Here is a 17,012-nt window from a genome sequence, read left to right as displayed (position 1 = left end):
AAAATGCTTTTGTTTCAATGACACATTTTTTATGAACATCAAAGCTTAGTCCATCTTGTTATTTTGACACAGTAGGCTACCATATTATTGACATGCCAATTGTAGATTTATATCCAGAGTCATTTCAAAATAAACAAATCATTACCCCCCTCAATATGCACAGGAGTGATGTGTGACATTTGTTGCGTGTTTTGTATTCATTTGAAGGCAAATCCTGACCAGTGTTGGGGGGTAACTGTTACAATGTGTAGAGGTGTTAGTGGTGTTGGGGGGTAACTCTGTCACAATGTGTAGAGGTGTTAGTGGTGTTGGGGGGTAACTGTGATGATGTGTAGAGGTGTTAGTGGTGTTGGGGGGTAACTCTGTCACGATGTGTAGAGGTGTTAGTGGTGTTGGGGGGTAACTGTCACGATGTGTAGAGGTGTTAGTGGTGTTGGGGGGTAACTGTCACGATGTGTAGAGGTCTTAGTGGTGTTGGGGGGTAACTGTCACGATGTGTAGAGGTGTTAGTGGTGTTGGGGGGTAACTCTGTCACGATGTGTAGAGGTGTTAGTGGTGTTGGGGGGGTAACTGTGACGATGTGTAGAGGTGTTAGTGGTGTTGGGGGGTAACTGTGACGATGTGTAGAGGTGTTAGTGGTGTTGGGGGGTAACTGTCACGATGTGTAGAGGTATTAGTGGTGTTGGGGGGTAACTCTCTCACGATGTGTAGAGGTGTTAGTGGTGTTGGGGGGTAACTGTCACGATGTGTAGAGGTGTTAGTGGTGTTGGGGGGTAACTGTGACGATGTGTAGAGGTGTTAGTGGTGTTGGGGGGTAACTCTGTCACGATGTGTAGAGGTGTTAGTGGTGTTGGGGGGTAACTGTCACGATGTGTAGAGGTGTTAGTGGTGTTGGGGGGTAACTCTGTCACGATGTGTAGAGGTGTTAGTGGTGTTGGGGGGTAACTGTGATGATGTGTAGAGGTGTTAGTGGTGTTGGGGGGTAACTGTCACGATGTGTAGAGGTGTTAGTGGTGTTGGGGGGTAACTGTCACAATGTGTAGAGGTGTTAGTGGTGTTGGGGGGTAACTGTCACGATGTGTAGAGGTGTTAGTGGTGTTGGGGGGTAACTGTGACGATGTGTAGAGGTGTTAGTGGTGTTGGGGGGTAACTCTGTCACGGTGTGTAGAGGTGTTAGTGGTGTTGGGGGGTAACTGTCACGATGTGTAGAGGTGTTAGTGGTGTTGGGGGGTAACTCTGTCACGATGTGTAGAGGTGTTAGTGGTGTTGGGGGGTAACTCTGTCACGATGTGTAGAGGTGTTAGTGGTGTTGGGGGGTAACTGTCACGATGTGTAGAGGTGTTAGTGGTGTTGGGGGGTAACTCTGTCACGGTGTGTAGAGGTGTTAGTGGTGTTGGGGGGTAACTGTGACGATGTGTAGAGGTGTTAGTGGTGTTGGGGGGTAACTCTATCACGATGTGTAGAGGTGTTAGTGGTGTTGGGGGGTAACTGTCACGATGTGTAGAGGTGTTAGTGGTGTTGGGGGGTAACTGTCACGATGTGTAGAGGTGTTAGTGGTGTTGGGGGGTAACTGTCACGATGTGTAGAGGTGTTAGTGGTGTTTGGGGGTAACTCTGTCACGATGTGTAGAGGTGTTAGTGGTGTTGGGGGGTAACTCTGTCACGATGTGTAGAGGTGTTAGTGGTGTTGGGGGGTAACTGTCACGATGTGTAGAGGTGTTCTGTCAGGTAGCTCAGTGGGGTTGAGAGAGATGGAAATATGTGCGATGTAAAGAAGGAGCAAGCCACACTGTGAGGGGAATCATGACACGGGTCTGCTCAATGTCCACGAAGAAAGAAGGAAAGGGAAGTAGGGTTCCCACCCATCCCTTAAAATACGGAATTGTCCCGTATCTGACAGTGAAATCATGCGTTCCCCTTTTGAACCAATGCGGGATGGGGTTTGTTCCGTATTTTCATCCCACCTGCATTGTGTCATGAAAACCAATCCTACTCTGCGCCTGGTTGGTTAGTACTGCTGCCTTTGTTGGTAGATTGGTTAGTTTTAGGCATCAGGCTGAGCCTCTGCTCGCTGATTGGCTCTAATCGGGTCTGAGCCCTGTCTGAGCCAATCAGAGAACAGGGACTGGGCGGGTCTTTGCAGAAAGCTGGTGGGGAAAATGGCTTAGCGTCAGATTTGATTTAGCCAACTGCAAGGCATGTGTTTTCTGTGGTGCAGCATGGTGGCCTGGCAGACGTCACGTTAGACAGCAGCATGTCTCAGTCAGGAGAGCAACATTCACGTCATGTCAGGAGGACACCCTGCAGTGTCCCACAAGCAACTCCCGAGGCTGATACAGTAATGACAGCTTTTTAATCCCTTCTGGACATTATGTTCTGATTGATCAGAATCTGGTCAATTAGATTTCCTATCCAGTTGTATTTAGGCTAGTAGGAAATAAATAGCTAGATACTGTCTGCCACATAAATCTTGGCTGATGAGGTGCTTCTCTAGGCTACATCATTATGATGTGATTTGTGAGTTCTAAATACATAAACATGAATCTACATTAATCAATATAGTGCACATGAGAAGAAAGTAAACAACTAAAGTAAAAGTAAAAATGCATTCTTCAATAGGCTCAGAGATGGGCGAAAATACATCATAAAGTATTTTGATACAAATTACAAATACTTGCTCAAAAAATGTAACACAATACAAATACAAAATACTCGTCTGAAAAATGTATTTGCGATACAAATACGTATTTTGTATTTTGAAAATACATAAAAATACATTTTATAAAAACTGATAAAGAGCTGCAACAATTAGTAAATCCATCAATTCATTGCCAAATATTACATTAATTGCCTATTTTGATCATCTGTTCATCATTTCGAGCCATTTCTGTAAGAAAAATGTCCTAATTCTCTGATTCCAGCTTATCAAATGTGACATTTTCTGGTTTCCTTAGATGGTAAGTCATCTCTTAGTCCTCTGTGACAGTATTCTCCTTTGTGTACTAGGGTTGGCACCATGGACGATGGCATCGACCATCGTCGATGGGCCGACCCCCATCGACCTCTGACACTTCTACATCGGACCATCATGATTATCTGTTCGAATTAAACATTTGGCAGATTTAATCATAAAAAAGGCTATCTCCACTCAACCGCGACACACGGGGGACGCACAGGCGGCATTAAACAAGCGTACCTTATCCCCAGTTCAGAGAAGTGGTAAAGCGGAGAGGAAGATAAGCAGAAGTCGGTTGTGTTGTGAAAATGTTAAGAAAGAAGAAACTTCACGTTCTTTCCTGTTTTCAATTTGAGTAATGTTACAAGTCTTCAACTGTGAATTCAACTCGCCTGTTTCCAGGAACTCTCTCCATTACATACTGTGTAGGCTGCCTGCTGCTGTGTTTCTATCTCTCCTTAACGTAACCAAATGTTAGGTTCAAAACTGAGCCCACACAAATCTAACGTTAGCCACCAGTAATTCTGCCCCTTTTCTGCCAGCTAGTTAAATTAAACACACACACGTTGTTGGTCACAATCCGTTTACAGTTTTCTGATATACTACTGATGTTCTAATGATACAAAGCTGGTTGAAAATGGGCGGAGTGTTCCTTTAATAAACAAACATTAATAAAAAAAAATCTGTAGCAGATTGTAGGTATTTGGGATGTCAGCCGGAGTTTACACTGACAATTTTGTGCACACAGTATAAGATAAGTTAAGTTAGTTAGTACCTAAGTGGCGAGCAGGTGGTGATATTTGAGAATTTAGCTGGAGCTCAGTCAAACTTTATAGCAGGGATACTCAACTTGCGGCCCGGGGGCCAGATGCAGCCCGCGGCAGAGTGGCCCCCCGACCATTTTCTAATAATTTCACGTTCGTTTTCATTGTGAATTAGAATCGAACTCACAATAAAAACGAACGTGAAATAAAGTTTGACTGAGCTCCAGCTAAATTGTCAAATACCGCCGTCTGCTCGCTGCAGTCACTTATGTATGTACTTAACCTAATTGACTTAACCTAACTAACTATCCGGTGTGCACAACATTGTCAGACTAAACTCCGGCTGCCTGACAAAAACCTACAATCCGCTACAGAAAAATGTATATTGTTTGTTTATTAACTGGCCTCCTATCATTTCACGAAAGTGGCCCCTGGGCAAAGCAAGTTGGGTGTCCCTGCTTTATAGTTTTCATTGTGAATTAGAAAATGGCCAGGGGGCCACTTGGCACCCTATCGCGGGCCACATCTGGCCCCTGGGCCGCAAGTTGAGTATCACTGGTCTAAAAGGTTTGCACTTGTTGATATCATGAATGAAAAACGTGGAAAATAAGACTCGTTTTTTTTTTTGGTACGTCTTTTTTCCCCTTCTCTACAGAGTAGCAGGGCTGGACTGGGACCAAAAAAGCTACCTGCCATGTGTCAGACAGGCCCACAATTTCGAATCGGCCCAATTTTTCGAGCTCGCGCTCGCATAGATACTCCAAACCGAAAAATATAGAGTAGATTACTTTGGACATAATATAGCCACACAAACATTTCCCATATTTGATGTATCTTTCCCCATAGTCTGTTACAACTTTACCCCGCTCGCCGGGCACTTCTGGCTCATACTGAGCGCATTAGCGCCCGGCGAATGTAACGCATTTCCCATTTTACACTGTGCCATTTTCACGTCTAGGTCTAAATGCTGGCTCCTACCTGAGTCTTCACGTGAAGTTAAGGCGCTATCCGATGTAAAACATCCTCTTCTTTTAATGACACCTAGTTGTTGCATCCAAATTGTTGCATAAAATCCACTTTTCTGTCGCTCAAAAACCGAAAACTAACAGTTGCTATGGGCTGGCCCAATTGTACGTGGACCAACGTTGATTGGTTAGAGGGCCACTCCAGAGACCAGAATCATTCATTATTGACGCCTGAATGGACTGCGGTCACGCCATCCGCACTTTGAGGAAGCGTAGTCGCGCTATCTGCACGTAAAATCCATTGACCGTCTACTTCGCTCTGCACGGTAAAAAGAGTGGGTGAGCCCCTCATGGTGCCTTCAGGTACGCCTCGTACACCCATAAACAGATACTAATGGCCACAGAGCTTGTTGTAAACAGCACAGATAATGTTGATTGGGCCGCTACCGGCCCAATCAAATACATAATACATACTTTTTCACCAACCTGACCGGCCCAAAACGCAGCGGCCCGCCGGCCATCGCACCGGTAAGAATACATTACAGTCCAGCCGTGCAGAGTAGCATTTGGAATCAAATTCTCGCTTCAATGACACCTTTTCTAGCTTCAGGATGAACTTTCTGGTTAACTTGATCTTCCTACAGATAACGGGAAAGAGAACACTGAGAACTCTCAGGGCTTCATCTCAGCCATGGAGCAGATCAAGCAGCAGATTGCCAGGGAGAACATCAGCTTTGTCCGCTTCGAGGCCACCGACCTCCACGGGGTGTCCAGGTCCAAGACCGTGCCCGTCCGATTCTTCCATGTAACTATCTGTCAAGCTGTCTTCCTGTCTTAGCCTTCATCGGTAAAGGTCAACGGGTTATCATTAAATGATTTGATTTTTTACAAGTGCCGTGTGTTGGGGATGATGACAAAGAAAAATACAATAAAAAGTGTGACAGTAATAATAATAATGAAATAATAATAAAAGAGTAAGTACCGGTAATGCAAATTTGACGATAATGCTGCAGGCTCTTAACCTTGCGAGGCAGCCGGATTCGCACAAGGTCATGAGATCTCGATCAAACAAATCCACCTCGCCACGCTCCAATCTATTGGTTTGAATCTGAACCGCCAGTGGTTCACACCAATCAATGTCCTATGAGGCAGCTACGGGGGCGGGCTTTAGGTGTGACGCCAGCGAGAAGCCAGCCTGTGATAAACAGGATGGTTCATCCAATCACCTGCCAAGTATAGCTTTTGAAAAGTGTCTGCCTGTTTCAAAGGTTTGCCGAGCGCGTTCCCAAATGGTTCTGTGAAAAAAACAAAAGCATCATCTGACAGTGTCAGCTTACTGACAGACTCCATCTTTATTTATTTTTTGTTATTGTTTTTTCCGATTCATTCCCTCATTTTCTCCCCAATTGTACTTGGCCAATTCCCCAATCTCTAGATCAACAACCTTATATAAACAAGTAAAATTGAGCAAAGGATCATTTTGAGATTAAGTAGAGGAGGAAATCAGGAGACAGGACCAGTGAGGGGTTCAATCAATATCAACCTTTACATCCACAGGAGAAAGCGATGTGGGGGATATCGATGCCGAGAGGCTACTTGGAGCTGACCCTGAGCCCCAAGTGCAATGACGTGGACAACGCCAACACCGCCAACTTCAGCAGCGACATTCTCCTGACCGCTGACCTCTCCACCTTCAGGCTCCTGCCCTGGGCGGAGCAGACGGCCCGGGTGATCTGTGACCCGTGCACCGTGAGCGGGAGCCCCCTCCGCACCTCGCCCCGCCTCATCGCCAAGCTGCTCCTGGGCCAGCTGCAGAGCCTGGGCTTCTCCCTGCATTCCTCCTTCGCCTACGAATGCTGCGTCCTGGGAGCGCCGGACCGAATCGGCCCCAAGACCCTCATGTTCCCCGCTACCACCCTGCTGAGCAACCACGACCTGCCCTTCTTCCAGCAGCTGGTGGACGGCATGTACTGCATGGGCGTGGACGTGGACAGCTTCGCCTCGGCCAGCGGCCCCGGCCAAATGGAGATCAACTTGAGGCCAGAGTTTGGGATCGACGCCGCCGACAGCGCCTTCACCTTCCGCACCGGCATCAAAGAGATGGCCCGTAAGCACGGCTACGTGGCCAGCTTCTTCGCCGACGCCGACGCCGACGACGGCCTGCACAACGCCGGAGTGCTCTCTCACAGTCTGTGGGACGCCAACGGCCGCCGCGGCCTGTTCCGCAGCGGAGAGAGGGGAGGCGAGCTCTCTGAGATCGGCAGGAAGTGGCTGGCCGGGCTCCTCGCACACTCCGCCGCCCTGAGCTGCCTGACGTCGCCCGGCCTGGGCTGTCGGAGCCGCGTGGCCAAAGACCCCAAGCGGTCGCTGTACGCCACTGTCGGCCGCAACGACAACAGCAGCTCCTTCAACGTCAAATGCCACGGCGGGAGGGAGACGCACATCGACAACAAGCTGGGCTCAGCCATGGCCAACCCTTACGTCGTGCTGGCCGCCACGGTGGCAGCAGGACTCGACGGCATCAAGCGCAACCTGGCTATCGAGAGCGAGTTAAGCAAGTCCCCCTCTCAGCAGAAACAGTTTGCCATTCCTGTGAAGCTGGACGATGCTCTGGAGTCTTTAGGAGACGACCTGGTCATCCGCACTGCCCTCGGAGAGCCCTTCGTGCAGTACTTCATTGCGATGAAGAAGTTTGAAATTGAGACCCAAGAACTGGATGATGAAAGAAACAAGTGCCTGGAATATTTCATATAGAAAATGCTTTTGTTTCAATGACACATTTTTTATGAACATCAAAGCTTAGTCCATCTTGTTATTTTGACACAGTAGGCTACCATATTATTGACATGCCAATTGTAGATTTATATCCAGAGTCATTTCAAAATAAACAAATCATTACCCCCCTCAATATGCACAGGAGTGATGTGTGACATTTGTTGCGTGTTTTGTATTCATTTGAAGGCAAATCCTGACCAGTGTTGGGGGGTAACTGTCACAATGTGTAGAGGTGTTAGTGGTGTTGGGGGGTAACTCTGTCACAATGTGTAGAGGTGTTAGTGGTGTTGGGGGGTAACTGTGACGATGTGTAGAGGTGTTAGTGGTGTTGGGGGGTAACTCTGTCACGATGTGTAGAGGTGTTAGTGGTGTTGGGGGGTAACTGTCACGATGTGTAGAGGTGTTAGTGGTGTTGGGGGGTAACTGTGACGATGTGTAGAGGTCTTAGTGGTGTTGGGGGGTAACTGTCACGATGTGTAGAGGTGTTAGTGGTGTTGGGGGGTAACTCTGTCACGATGTGTAGAGGTGTTAGTGGTGTTGGGGGGTAACTGTGACGATGTGTAGAGGTGTTAGTGGTGTTGGGGGGTAACTGTGACGATGTGTAGAGGTATTAGTGGTGTTGGGGGGTAACTCTCTCACGATGTGTAGAGGTGTTAGTGGTGTTGGGGGGTAACTGTCACGATGTGTAGAGGTGTTAGTGGTGTTGGGGGGTAACTGTGACGATGTGTAGAGGTGTTAGTGGTGTTGGGGGGTAACTGTCACGATGTGTAGAGGTGTTAGTGGTGTTGGGGGGTAACTCTGTCACGATGTGTAGAGGTGTTAGTGGTGTTGGGGGGTAACTCTGTCACGATGTGTAGAGGTGTTAGTGGTGTTGGGGGGTAACTGTCACGATGTGTAGAGGTGTTAGTGGTGTTGGGGGGTAACTCTGTCACGATGTGTAGAGGTGTTAGTGGTGTTGGGGGGTAACTGTGATGATGTGTAGAGGTGTTAGTGGTGTTGGGGGGTAACTGTCACGATGTGTAGAGGTGTTAGTGGTGTTGGGGGGTAACTCTGTCACGATGTGTAGAGGTGTTAGTGGTGTTGGGGGGTAACTGTCACGATGTGTAGAGGTGTTAGTGGTGTTGGGGGGTAACTCTGTCACGATGTGTAGAGGTGTTAGTGGTGTTGGGGGGTAACTCTGTCACGATGTGTAGAGGTGTTAGTGGTGTTGGGGGGTAACTGTCACGATGTGTAGAGGTGTTAGTGGTGTTGGGGGGTAACTCTGTCACGGTGTGTAGAGGTGTTAGTGGTGTTGGGGGGTAACTGTGACGATGTGTAGAGGTGTTAGTGGTGTTGGGGGGTAACTCTATCACGATGTGTAGAGGTGTTAGTGGTGTTGGGGGGTAACTGTCACGATGTGTAGAGGTGTTAGTGGTGTTGGGGGGTAACTGTCACGATGTGTAGAGGTGTTAGTGGTGTTGGGGGGTAACTGTCACGATGTGTAGAGGTGTTAGTGGTGTTTGGGGGTAACTCTGTCACGATGTGTAGAGGTGTTAGTGGTGTTGGGGGGTAACTCTGTCACGATGTGTAGAGGTGTTAGTGGTGTTGGGGGTAACTGTCACGATGTGTAGAGGTGTTCTGTCAGGTAGCTCAGTGGGGTTGAGAGAGATGGAAATATGTGCGATGTAAAGAAGGAGCAAGCCACACTGTGAGGGGAATCATGACACGGGTCTGCTCAATGTCCACGAAGAAAGAAGGAAAGGGAAGTAGGGTTCCCACCCATCCCTTAAAATACGGAATTGTCCCGTATCTGACAGTGAAATCATGCGTTCCCCTTTTGAACCAATGCGGGATGGGGTTTGTTCCGTATTTTCATCCCACCTGCATTGTGTCATGAAAACCAATCCTACTCTGCGCCTGGTTGGTTAGTACTGCTGCCTTTGTTGGTAGATTGGTTAGTTTTAGGCATCAGGCTGAGCCTCTGCTCGCTGATTGGCTCTAATCGGGTCTGAGCCCTGTCTGAGCCAATCAGAGAACAGGGATGGGGCGGGTCTTTGCAGAAAGCTGGTGGGGAAAATGGCTTAGCGTCAGATTTGATTTAGCCAACTGCAAGGCATGTGTTTTCTGTGGTGCAGCATGGTGGCCTGGCAGACGTCACGTTAGACAGCAGCATGTCTCAGTCAGGAGAGCAACATTCACGTCATGTCAGGAGGACACCCTGCAGTGTCCCACAAGCAACTCCCGAGGCTGATACAGTAATGACAGCTTTTTAATCCCTTCTGGACATTATGTTCTGATTGATCAGAATCTGGTCAATTAGATTTCCTATCCAGTTGTATTTAGGCTAGTAGGAAATAAATAGCTAGATACTGTCTGCCACATAAATCTTGGCTGATGAGGTGCTTCTCTAGGCTACATCATTATGATGTGATTTGTGAGTTCTAAATACATAAACATGAATCTACATTAATCAATATAGTGCACATGAGAAGAAAGTAAACAACTAAAGTAAAAGTAAAAATGCATTCTTCAATAGGCTCAGAGATGGGCGAAAATACATCATAAAGTATTTTGATACAAATTACAAATACTTGCTCAAAAAATGTAACACAATACAAATACAAAATACTCGTCTGAAAAATGTATTTGCGATACAAATACGTATTTTGTATTTTGAAAATACATAAAAATACATTTTATAAAAACTGATAAAGAGCTGCAACAATTAGTAAATCCATCAATTCATTGCCAAATATTACATTAATTGCCTATTTTGATCATCTGTTCATCATTTCGAGCCATTTCTGTAAGAAAAATGTCCTAATTCTCTGATTCCAGCTTATCAAATGTGACATTTTCTGGTTTCCTTAGATGGTAAGTCATCTCTTAGTCCTCTGTGACAGTATTCTCCTTTGTGTACTAGGGTTGGCACCATGGACGATGGCATCGACCATCGTCGATGGGCCGACCCCCATCGACCTCTGACACTTCTACATCGGACCATCATGATTATCTGTTCGAATTAAACATTTGGCAGATTTAATCATAAAAAAGGCTATCTCCACTCAACCGCGACACACGGGGGACGCACAGGCGGCATTAAACAAGCGTACCTTATCCCCAGTTCAGAGAAGTGGTAAAGCGGAGAGGAAGATAAGCAGAAGTCGGTTGTGTTGTGAAAATGTTAAGAAAGAAGAAACTTCACGTTCTTTCCTGTTTTCAATTTGAGTAATGTTACAAGTCTTCAACTGTGAATTCAACTCGCCTGTTTCCAGGAACTCTCTCCATTACATACTGTGTAGGCTGCCTGCTGCTGTGTTTCTATCTCTCCTTAACGTAACCAAATGTTAGGTTCAAAACTGAGCCCACACAAATCTAACGTTAGCCACCAGTAATTCTGCCCCTTTTCTGCCAGCTAGTTAAATTAAACACACACACGTTGTTGGTCACGATCCGTTTACAGTTTTCTGATATACTACTGATGTTCTAATGATACAAAGCTGGTTGAAAATGGGCGGAGTGTTCCTTTAATAAACAAACATTAATAAAAAAAAATCTGTAGCAGATTGTAGGTATTTGGGATGTCAGCCGGAGTTTACACTGACAATTTTGTGCACACAGTATAAGATAAGTTAAGTTAGTTAGTACCTAAGTGGCGAGCAGGTGGTGATATTTGAGAATTTAGCTGGAGCTCAGTCAAACTTTATAGCAGGGATACTCAACTTGCGGCCCGGGGGCCAGATGCAGCCCGCGGCAGAGTGGCCCCCCGACCATTTTCTAATAATTTCACGTTCGTTTTCATTGTGAATTAGAATCGAACTCACAATAAAAACGAACGTGAAATAAAGTTTGACTGAGCTCCAGCTAAATTGTCAAATACCGCCGTCTGCTCGCTGCAGTCACTTATGTATGTACTTAACCTAATTGACTTAACCTAACTAACTATCCGGTGTGCACAACATTGTCAGACTAAACTCCGGCTGCCTGACAAAAACCTACAATCCGCTACAGAAAAATGTATATTGTTTGTTTATTAACTGGCCTCCTATCATTTCACGAAAGTGGCCCCTGGGCAAAGCAAGTTGGGTGTCCCTGCTTTATAGTTTTCATTGTGAATTAGAAAATGGCCAGGGGGCCACTTGGCACCCTATCGCGGGCCACATCTGGCCCCTGGGCCGCAAGTTGAGTATCACTGGTCTAAAAGGTTTGCACTTGTTGATATCATGAATGAAAAACGTGGAAAATAAGACTCGTTTTTTTTTTTGGTACGTCTTTTTTCCCCTTCTCTACAGAGTAGCAGGGCTGGACTGGGACCAAAAAAGCTACCTGCCATGTGTCAGACAGGCCCACAATTTCGAATCGGCCCAATTTTTCGAGCTCGCGCTCGCATAGATACTCCAAACCGAAAAATATAGAGTAGATTACTTTGGACATAATATAGCCACACAAACATTTCCCATATTTGATGTATCTTTCCCCATAGTCTGTTACAACTTTACCCCGCTCGCCGGGCACTTCTGGCTCATACTGAGCGCATTAGCGCCCGGCGAATGTAACGCATTTCCCATTTTACACTGTGCCATTTTCACGTCTAGGTCTAAATGCTGGCTCCTACCTGAGTCTTCACGTGAAGTTAAGGCGCTATCCGATGTAAAACATCCTCTTCTTTTAATGACACCTAGTTGTTGCATCCAAATTGTTGCATAAAATCCACTTTTCTGTCGCTCAAAAACCGAAAACTAACAGTTGCTATGGGCTGGCCCAATTGTACGTGGACCAACGTTGATTGGTTAGAGGGCCACTCCAGAGACCAGAATCATTCATTATTGACGCCTGAATGGACTGCGGTCACGCCATCCGCACTTTGAGGAAGCGTAGTCGCGCTATCTGCACGTAAAATCCATTGACCGTCTACTTCGCTCTGCACGGTAAAAAGAGTGGGTGAGCCCCTCATGGTGCCTTCAGGTACGCCTCGTACACCCATAAACAGATACTAATGGCCACAGAGCTTGTTGTAAACAGCACAGATAATGTTGATTGGGCCGCTACCGGCCCAATCAAATACATAATACATACTTTTTCACCAACCTGACCGGCCCAAAACGCAGCGGCCCGCCGGCCATCGCACCGGTAAGAATACATTACAGTCCAGCCGTGCAGAGTAGCATTTGGAATCAAATTCTCGCTTCAATGACACCTTTTCTAGCTTCAGGATGAACTTTCTGGTTAACTTGATCTTCCTACAGATAACGGGAAAGAGAACACTGAGAACTCTCAGGGCTTCATCTCAGCCATGGAGCAGATCAAGCAGCAGATTGCCAGGGAGAACATCAGCTTTGTCCGCTTCGAGGCCACCGACCTCCACGGGGTGTCCAGGTCCAAGACCGTGCCCGTCCGATTCTTCCATGTAACTATCTGTCAAGCTGTCTTCCTGTCTTAGCCTTCATCGGTAAAGGTCAACGGGTTATCATTAAATGATTTGATTTTTTACAAGTGCCGTGTGTTGGGGATGATGACAAAGAAAAATACAATAAAAAGTGTGACAGTAATAATAATAATGAAATAATAATAAAAGAGTAAGTACCGGTAATGCAAATTTGACGATAATGCTGCAGGCTCTTAACCTTGCGAGGCAGCCGGATTCGCACAAGGTCATGAGATCTCGATCAAACAAATCCACCTCGCCACGCTCCAATCTATTGGTTTGAATCTGAACCGCCAGTGGTTCACACCAATCAATGTCCTATGAGGCAGCTACGGGGGCGGGCTTTAGGTGTGACGCCAGCGAGAAGCCAGCCTGTGATAAACAGGATGGTTCATCCAATCACCTGCCAAGTATAGCTTTTGAAAAGTGTCTGCCTGTTTCAAAGGTTTGCCGAGCGCGTTCCCAAATGGTTCTGTGAAAAAAACAAAAGCATCATCTGACAGTGTCAGCTTACTGACAGACTCCATCTTTATTTATTTTTTGTTATTGTTTTTTCCGATTCATTCCCTCATTTTCTCCCCAATTGTACTTGGCCAATTCCCCAATCTCTAGATCAACAACCTTATATAAACAAGTAAAATTGAGCAAAGGATCATTTTGAGATTAAGTAGAGGAGGAAATCAGGAGACAGGACCAGTGAGGGGTTCAATCAATATCAACCTTTACATCCACAGGAGAAAGCGATGTGGGGGATATCGATGCCGAGAGGCTACTTGGAGCTGACCCTGAGCCCCAAGTGCAATGACGTGGACAACGCCAACACCGCCAACTTCAGCAGCGACATTCTCCTGACCGCTGACCTCTCTACCTTCAGGCTCCTGCCCTGGGCGGAGCAGACGGCCCGGGTGATCTGTGACCCGTGCACCGTGAGCGGGAGCCCCCTCCGCACCTCGCCCCGCCTCATCGCCAAGCTGCTCCTGGGCCAGCTGCAGAGCCTGGGCTTCTCCCTGCATTCCTCCTTCGCCTACGAATGCTGCGTCCTGGGAGCGCCGGACCGAATCGGCCCCAAGACCCTCATGTTCCCCGCTACCACCCTGCTGAGCAACCACGACCTGCCCTTCTTCCAGCAGCTGGTGGACGGCATGTACTGCATGGGCGTGGACGTGGACAGCTTCGCCTCGGCCAGCGGCCCCGGCCAAATGGAGATCAACTTGAGGCCAGAGTTTGGGATCGACGCCGCCGACAGCGCCTTCACCTTCCGCACCGGCATCAAAGAGATGGCCCGTAAGCACGGCTACGTGGCCAGCTTCTTCGCCGACGCCGACGCCGACGACGGCCTGCACAACGCCGGAGTGCTCTCTCACAGTCTGTGGGACGCCAACGGCCGCCGCGGCCTGTTCCGCAGCGGAGAGAGGGGAGGCGAGCTCTCTGAGATCGGCAGGAAGTGGCTGGCCGGGCTCCTCGCACACTCCGCCGCCCTGAGCTGCCTGACGTCGCCCGGCCTGGGCTGTCGGAGCCGCGTGGCCAAAGACCCCAAGCGGTCGCTGTACGCCACTGTCGGCCGCAACGACAACAGCAGCTCCTTCAACGTCAAATGCCACGGCGGGAGGGAGACGCACATCGACAACAAGCTGGGCTCAGCCATGGCCAACCCTTACGTCGTGCTGGCCGCCACTGTGGCAGCAGGACTCGACGGCATCAAGCGCAACCTGGCTATCGAGAGCGAGTTAAGCAAGTCCCCCTCTCAGCAGAAACAGTTTGCCATTCCTGTGAAGCTGGACGATGCTCTGGAGTCTTTAGGAGACGACCTGGTCATCCGCACTGCCCTCGGAGAGCCCTTCGTGCAGTACTTCATTGCGATGAAGAAGTTTGAAATTGAGACCCAAGAACTGGATGATGAAAGAAACAAGTGCCTGGAATATTTCATATAGAAAATGCTTTTGTTTCAATGACACATTTTTTATGAACATCAAAGCTTAGTCCATCTTGTTATTTTGACACAGTAGGCTACCATATTATTGACATGCCAATTGTAGATTTATATCCAGAGTCATTTCAAAATAAACAAATCATTACCCCCCTCAATATGCACAGGAGTGATGTGTGACATTTGTTGCGTGTTTTGTATTCATTTGAAGGCAAATCCTGACCAGTGTTGGGGGGTAACTGTCACAATGTGTAGAGGTGTTAGTGGTGTTGGGGGGTAACTCTGTCACAATGTGTAGAGGTGTTAGTGGTGTTGGGGGGTAACTGTGACGATGTGTAGAGGTGTTAGTGGTGTTGGGGGGTAACTCTGTCACGATGTGTAGAGGTGTTAGTGGTGTTGGGGGGTAACTGTCACGATGTGTAGAGGTGTTAGTGGTGTTGGGGGGTAACTGTGACGATGTGTAGAGGTCTTAGTGGTGTTGGGGGGTAACTGTCACGATGTGTAGAGGTGTTAGTGGTGTTGGGGGGTAACTCTGTCACGATGTGTAGAGGTGTTAGTGGTGTTGGGGGGTAACTGTGACGATGTGTAGAGGTGTTAGTGGTGTTGGGGGGTAACTGTGACGATGTGTAGAGGTGTTAGTGGTGTTGGGGGGTAACTGTCACGATGTGTAGAGGTATTAGTGGTGTTGGGGGGTAACTGTCACGATGTGTAGAGGTGTTAGTGGTGTTGGGGGGTAACTGTGACGATGTGTAGAGGTGTTAGTGGTGTTGGGGGGTAACTCTGTCACGATGTGTAGAGGTGTTAGTGGTGTTGGGGGGTAACTGTCACGATGTGTAGAGGTGTTAGTGGTGTTGGGGGGTAACTGTGACGATGTGTAGAGGTGTTAGTGGTGTTGGGGGGTAACTGTCACGATGTGTAGAGGTGTTAGTGGTGTTGGGGGGTAACTGTGACGATGTGTAGAGGTGTTAGTGGTGTTGGGGGGTAACTCTGTCACGATGTGTAGAGGTGTTAGTGGTGTTGGGGGGTAACTGTCACGATGTGTAGAGGTGTTAGTGGTGTTGGGGGGTAACTCTGTCACGATGTGTAGAGGTGTTAGTGGTGTTGGGGGGTAACTGTGATGATGTGTAGAGGTGTTAGTGGTGTTGGGGGGTAACTGTCACGATGTGTAGAGGTGTTAGTGGTGTTGGGGGGTAACTGTCACAATGTGTAGAGGTGTTAGTGGTGTTGGGGGGTAACTGTCACGATGTGTAGAGGTGTTAGTGGTGTTGGGGGGTAACTCTGTCACGATGTGTAGAGGTGTTAGTGGTGTTGGGGGGTAACTCTGTCACGATGTGTAGAGGTGTTAGTGGTGTTGGGGGGTAACTGTCACGATGTGTAGAGGTGTTAGTGGTGTTGGGGGGTAACTCTGTCACGGTGTGTAGAGGTGTTAGTGGTGTTGGGGGTAACTCTGTCACGATGTGTAGAGGTGTTAGTGGTGTTGGGGGGTAACTGTCACGATGTGTAGAGGTGTTAGTGGTGTTGGGGGGTAACTCTGTCACGATGTGTAGAGGTGTTAGTGGTGTTGGGGGGTAACTCTGTCACGATGTGTAGAGGTGTTAGTGGTGTTGGGGGGTAACTGTCACGATGTGTAGAGGTGTTAGTGGTGTTGGGGGGTAACTGTCACGATGTGTAGAGGTGTTAGTGGTGTTGGGGGGTAACTGTCACGATGTGTAGAGGTGTTAGTGGTGTTTGGGGGTAACTCTGTCACGATGTGTAGAGGTGTTAGTGGTGTTGGGGGGTAACTCTGTCACGATGTGTAGAGGTGTTAGTGGTGTTGGGGGGTAACTGTCACGATGTGTAGAGGTGTTCTGTCAGGTAGCTCAGTGGGGTTGAGAGAGATGGAAATATGTGCGATGTAAAGAAGGAGCAAGCCACACTGTGAGGGGAATCATGACACGGGTCTGCTCAATGTCCACGAAGAAAGAAGGAAAGGGAAGTAGGGTTCCCACCCATCCCTTAAAATACGGAATTGTCCCGTATCTGACAGTGAAATCATGCGTTCCCCTTTTGAACCAATGCGGGATGGGGTTTGTTCCGTATTTTCATCCCACCTGCATTGTGTCATGAAAACCAATCCTACTCTGCGCCTGGTTGGTTAGTACTGCTGCCTTTGTTGGTAGATTGGTTAGTTTTAGGCATCAGGCTGAGCCTCTGCTCGCTGATTGGCTCTAATCGGGTCTGAG

General features: G+C 47.8%; 2 protein-coding genes across 2 annotated transcripts; both read left to right on the top strand.

Annotated features, from left to right (window-relative positions):
• Nucleotides 1-1,705: 1,705 nt before the first annotated feature.
• LOC310775869 (lengsin-like) lies at nt 1,706-7,438 on the top strand (the record flags this gene model as incomplete). Its single annotated transcript, XM_083635996.1, has 3 exons — nt 1,706-1,727; nt 5,329-5,489; nt 6,242-7,438. 3 exons carry the CDS (start codon nt 1,706-1,708, stop codon nt 7,436-7,438), a joined length of 1,380 nt encoding a protein of 459 aa, XP_083492122.1.
• Nucleotides 7,439-9,061: 1,623 nt separating this feature from the next.
• On the top strand, nt 9,062-14,794 carry LOC310775868 (lengsin-like; the record flags this gene model as incomplete). The annotated part of the gene is made up of 3 exons (XM_083635995.1): nt 9,062-9,083; nt 12,685-12,845; nt 13,598-14,794. 3 exons carry the CDS (start codon nt 9,062-9,064, stop codon nt 14,792-14,794), a joined length of 1,380 nt encoding a protein of 459 aa, XP_083492121.1.
• Nucleotides 14,795-17,012: the final 2,218 nt, after the last annotated feature.

This window comes from Poromitra crassiceps (assembly GCF_964638095.1).
Source record: "Poromitra crassiceps genome assembly, chromosome: 4".
Lineage (NCBI taxonomy): Eukaryota > Metazoa > Chordata > Actinopteri > Beryciformes > Melamphaidae > Poromitra > Poromitra crassiceps.
This window is presented reverse-complemented; position numbering and strand designations above follow the sequence as displayed.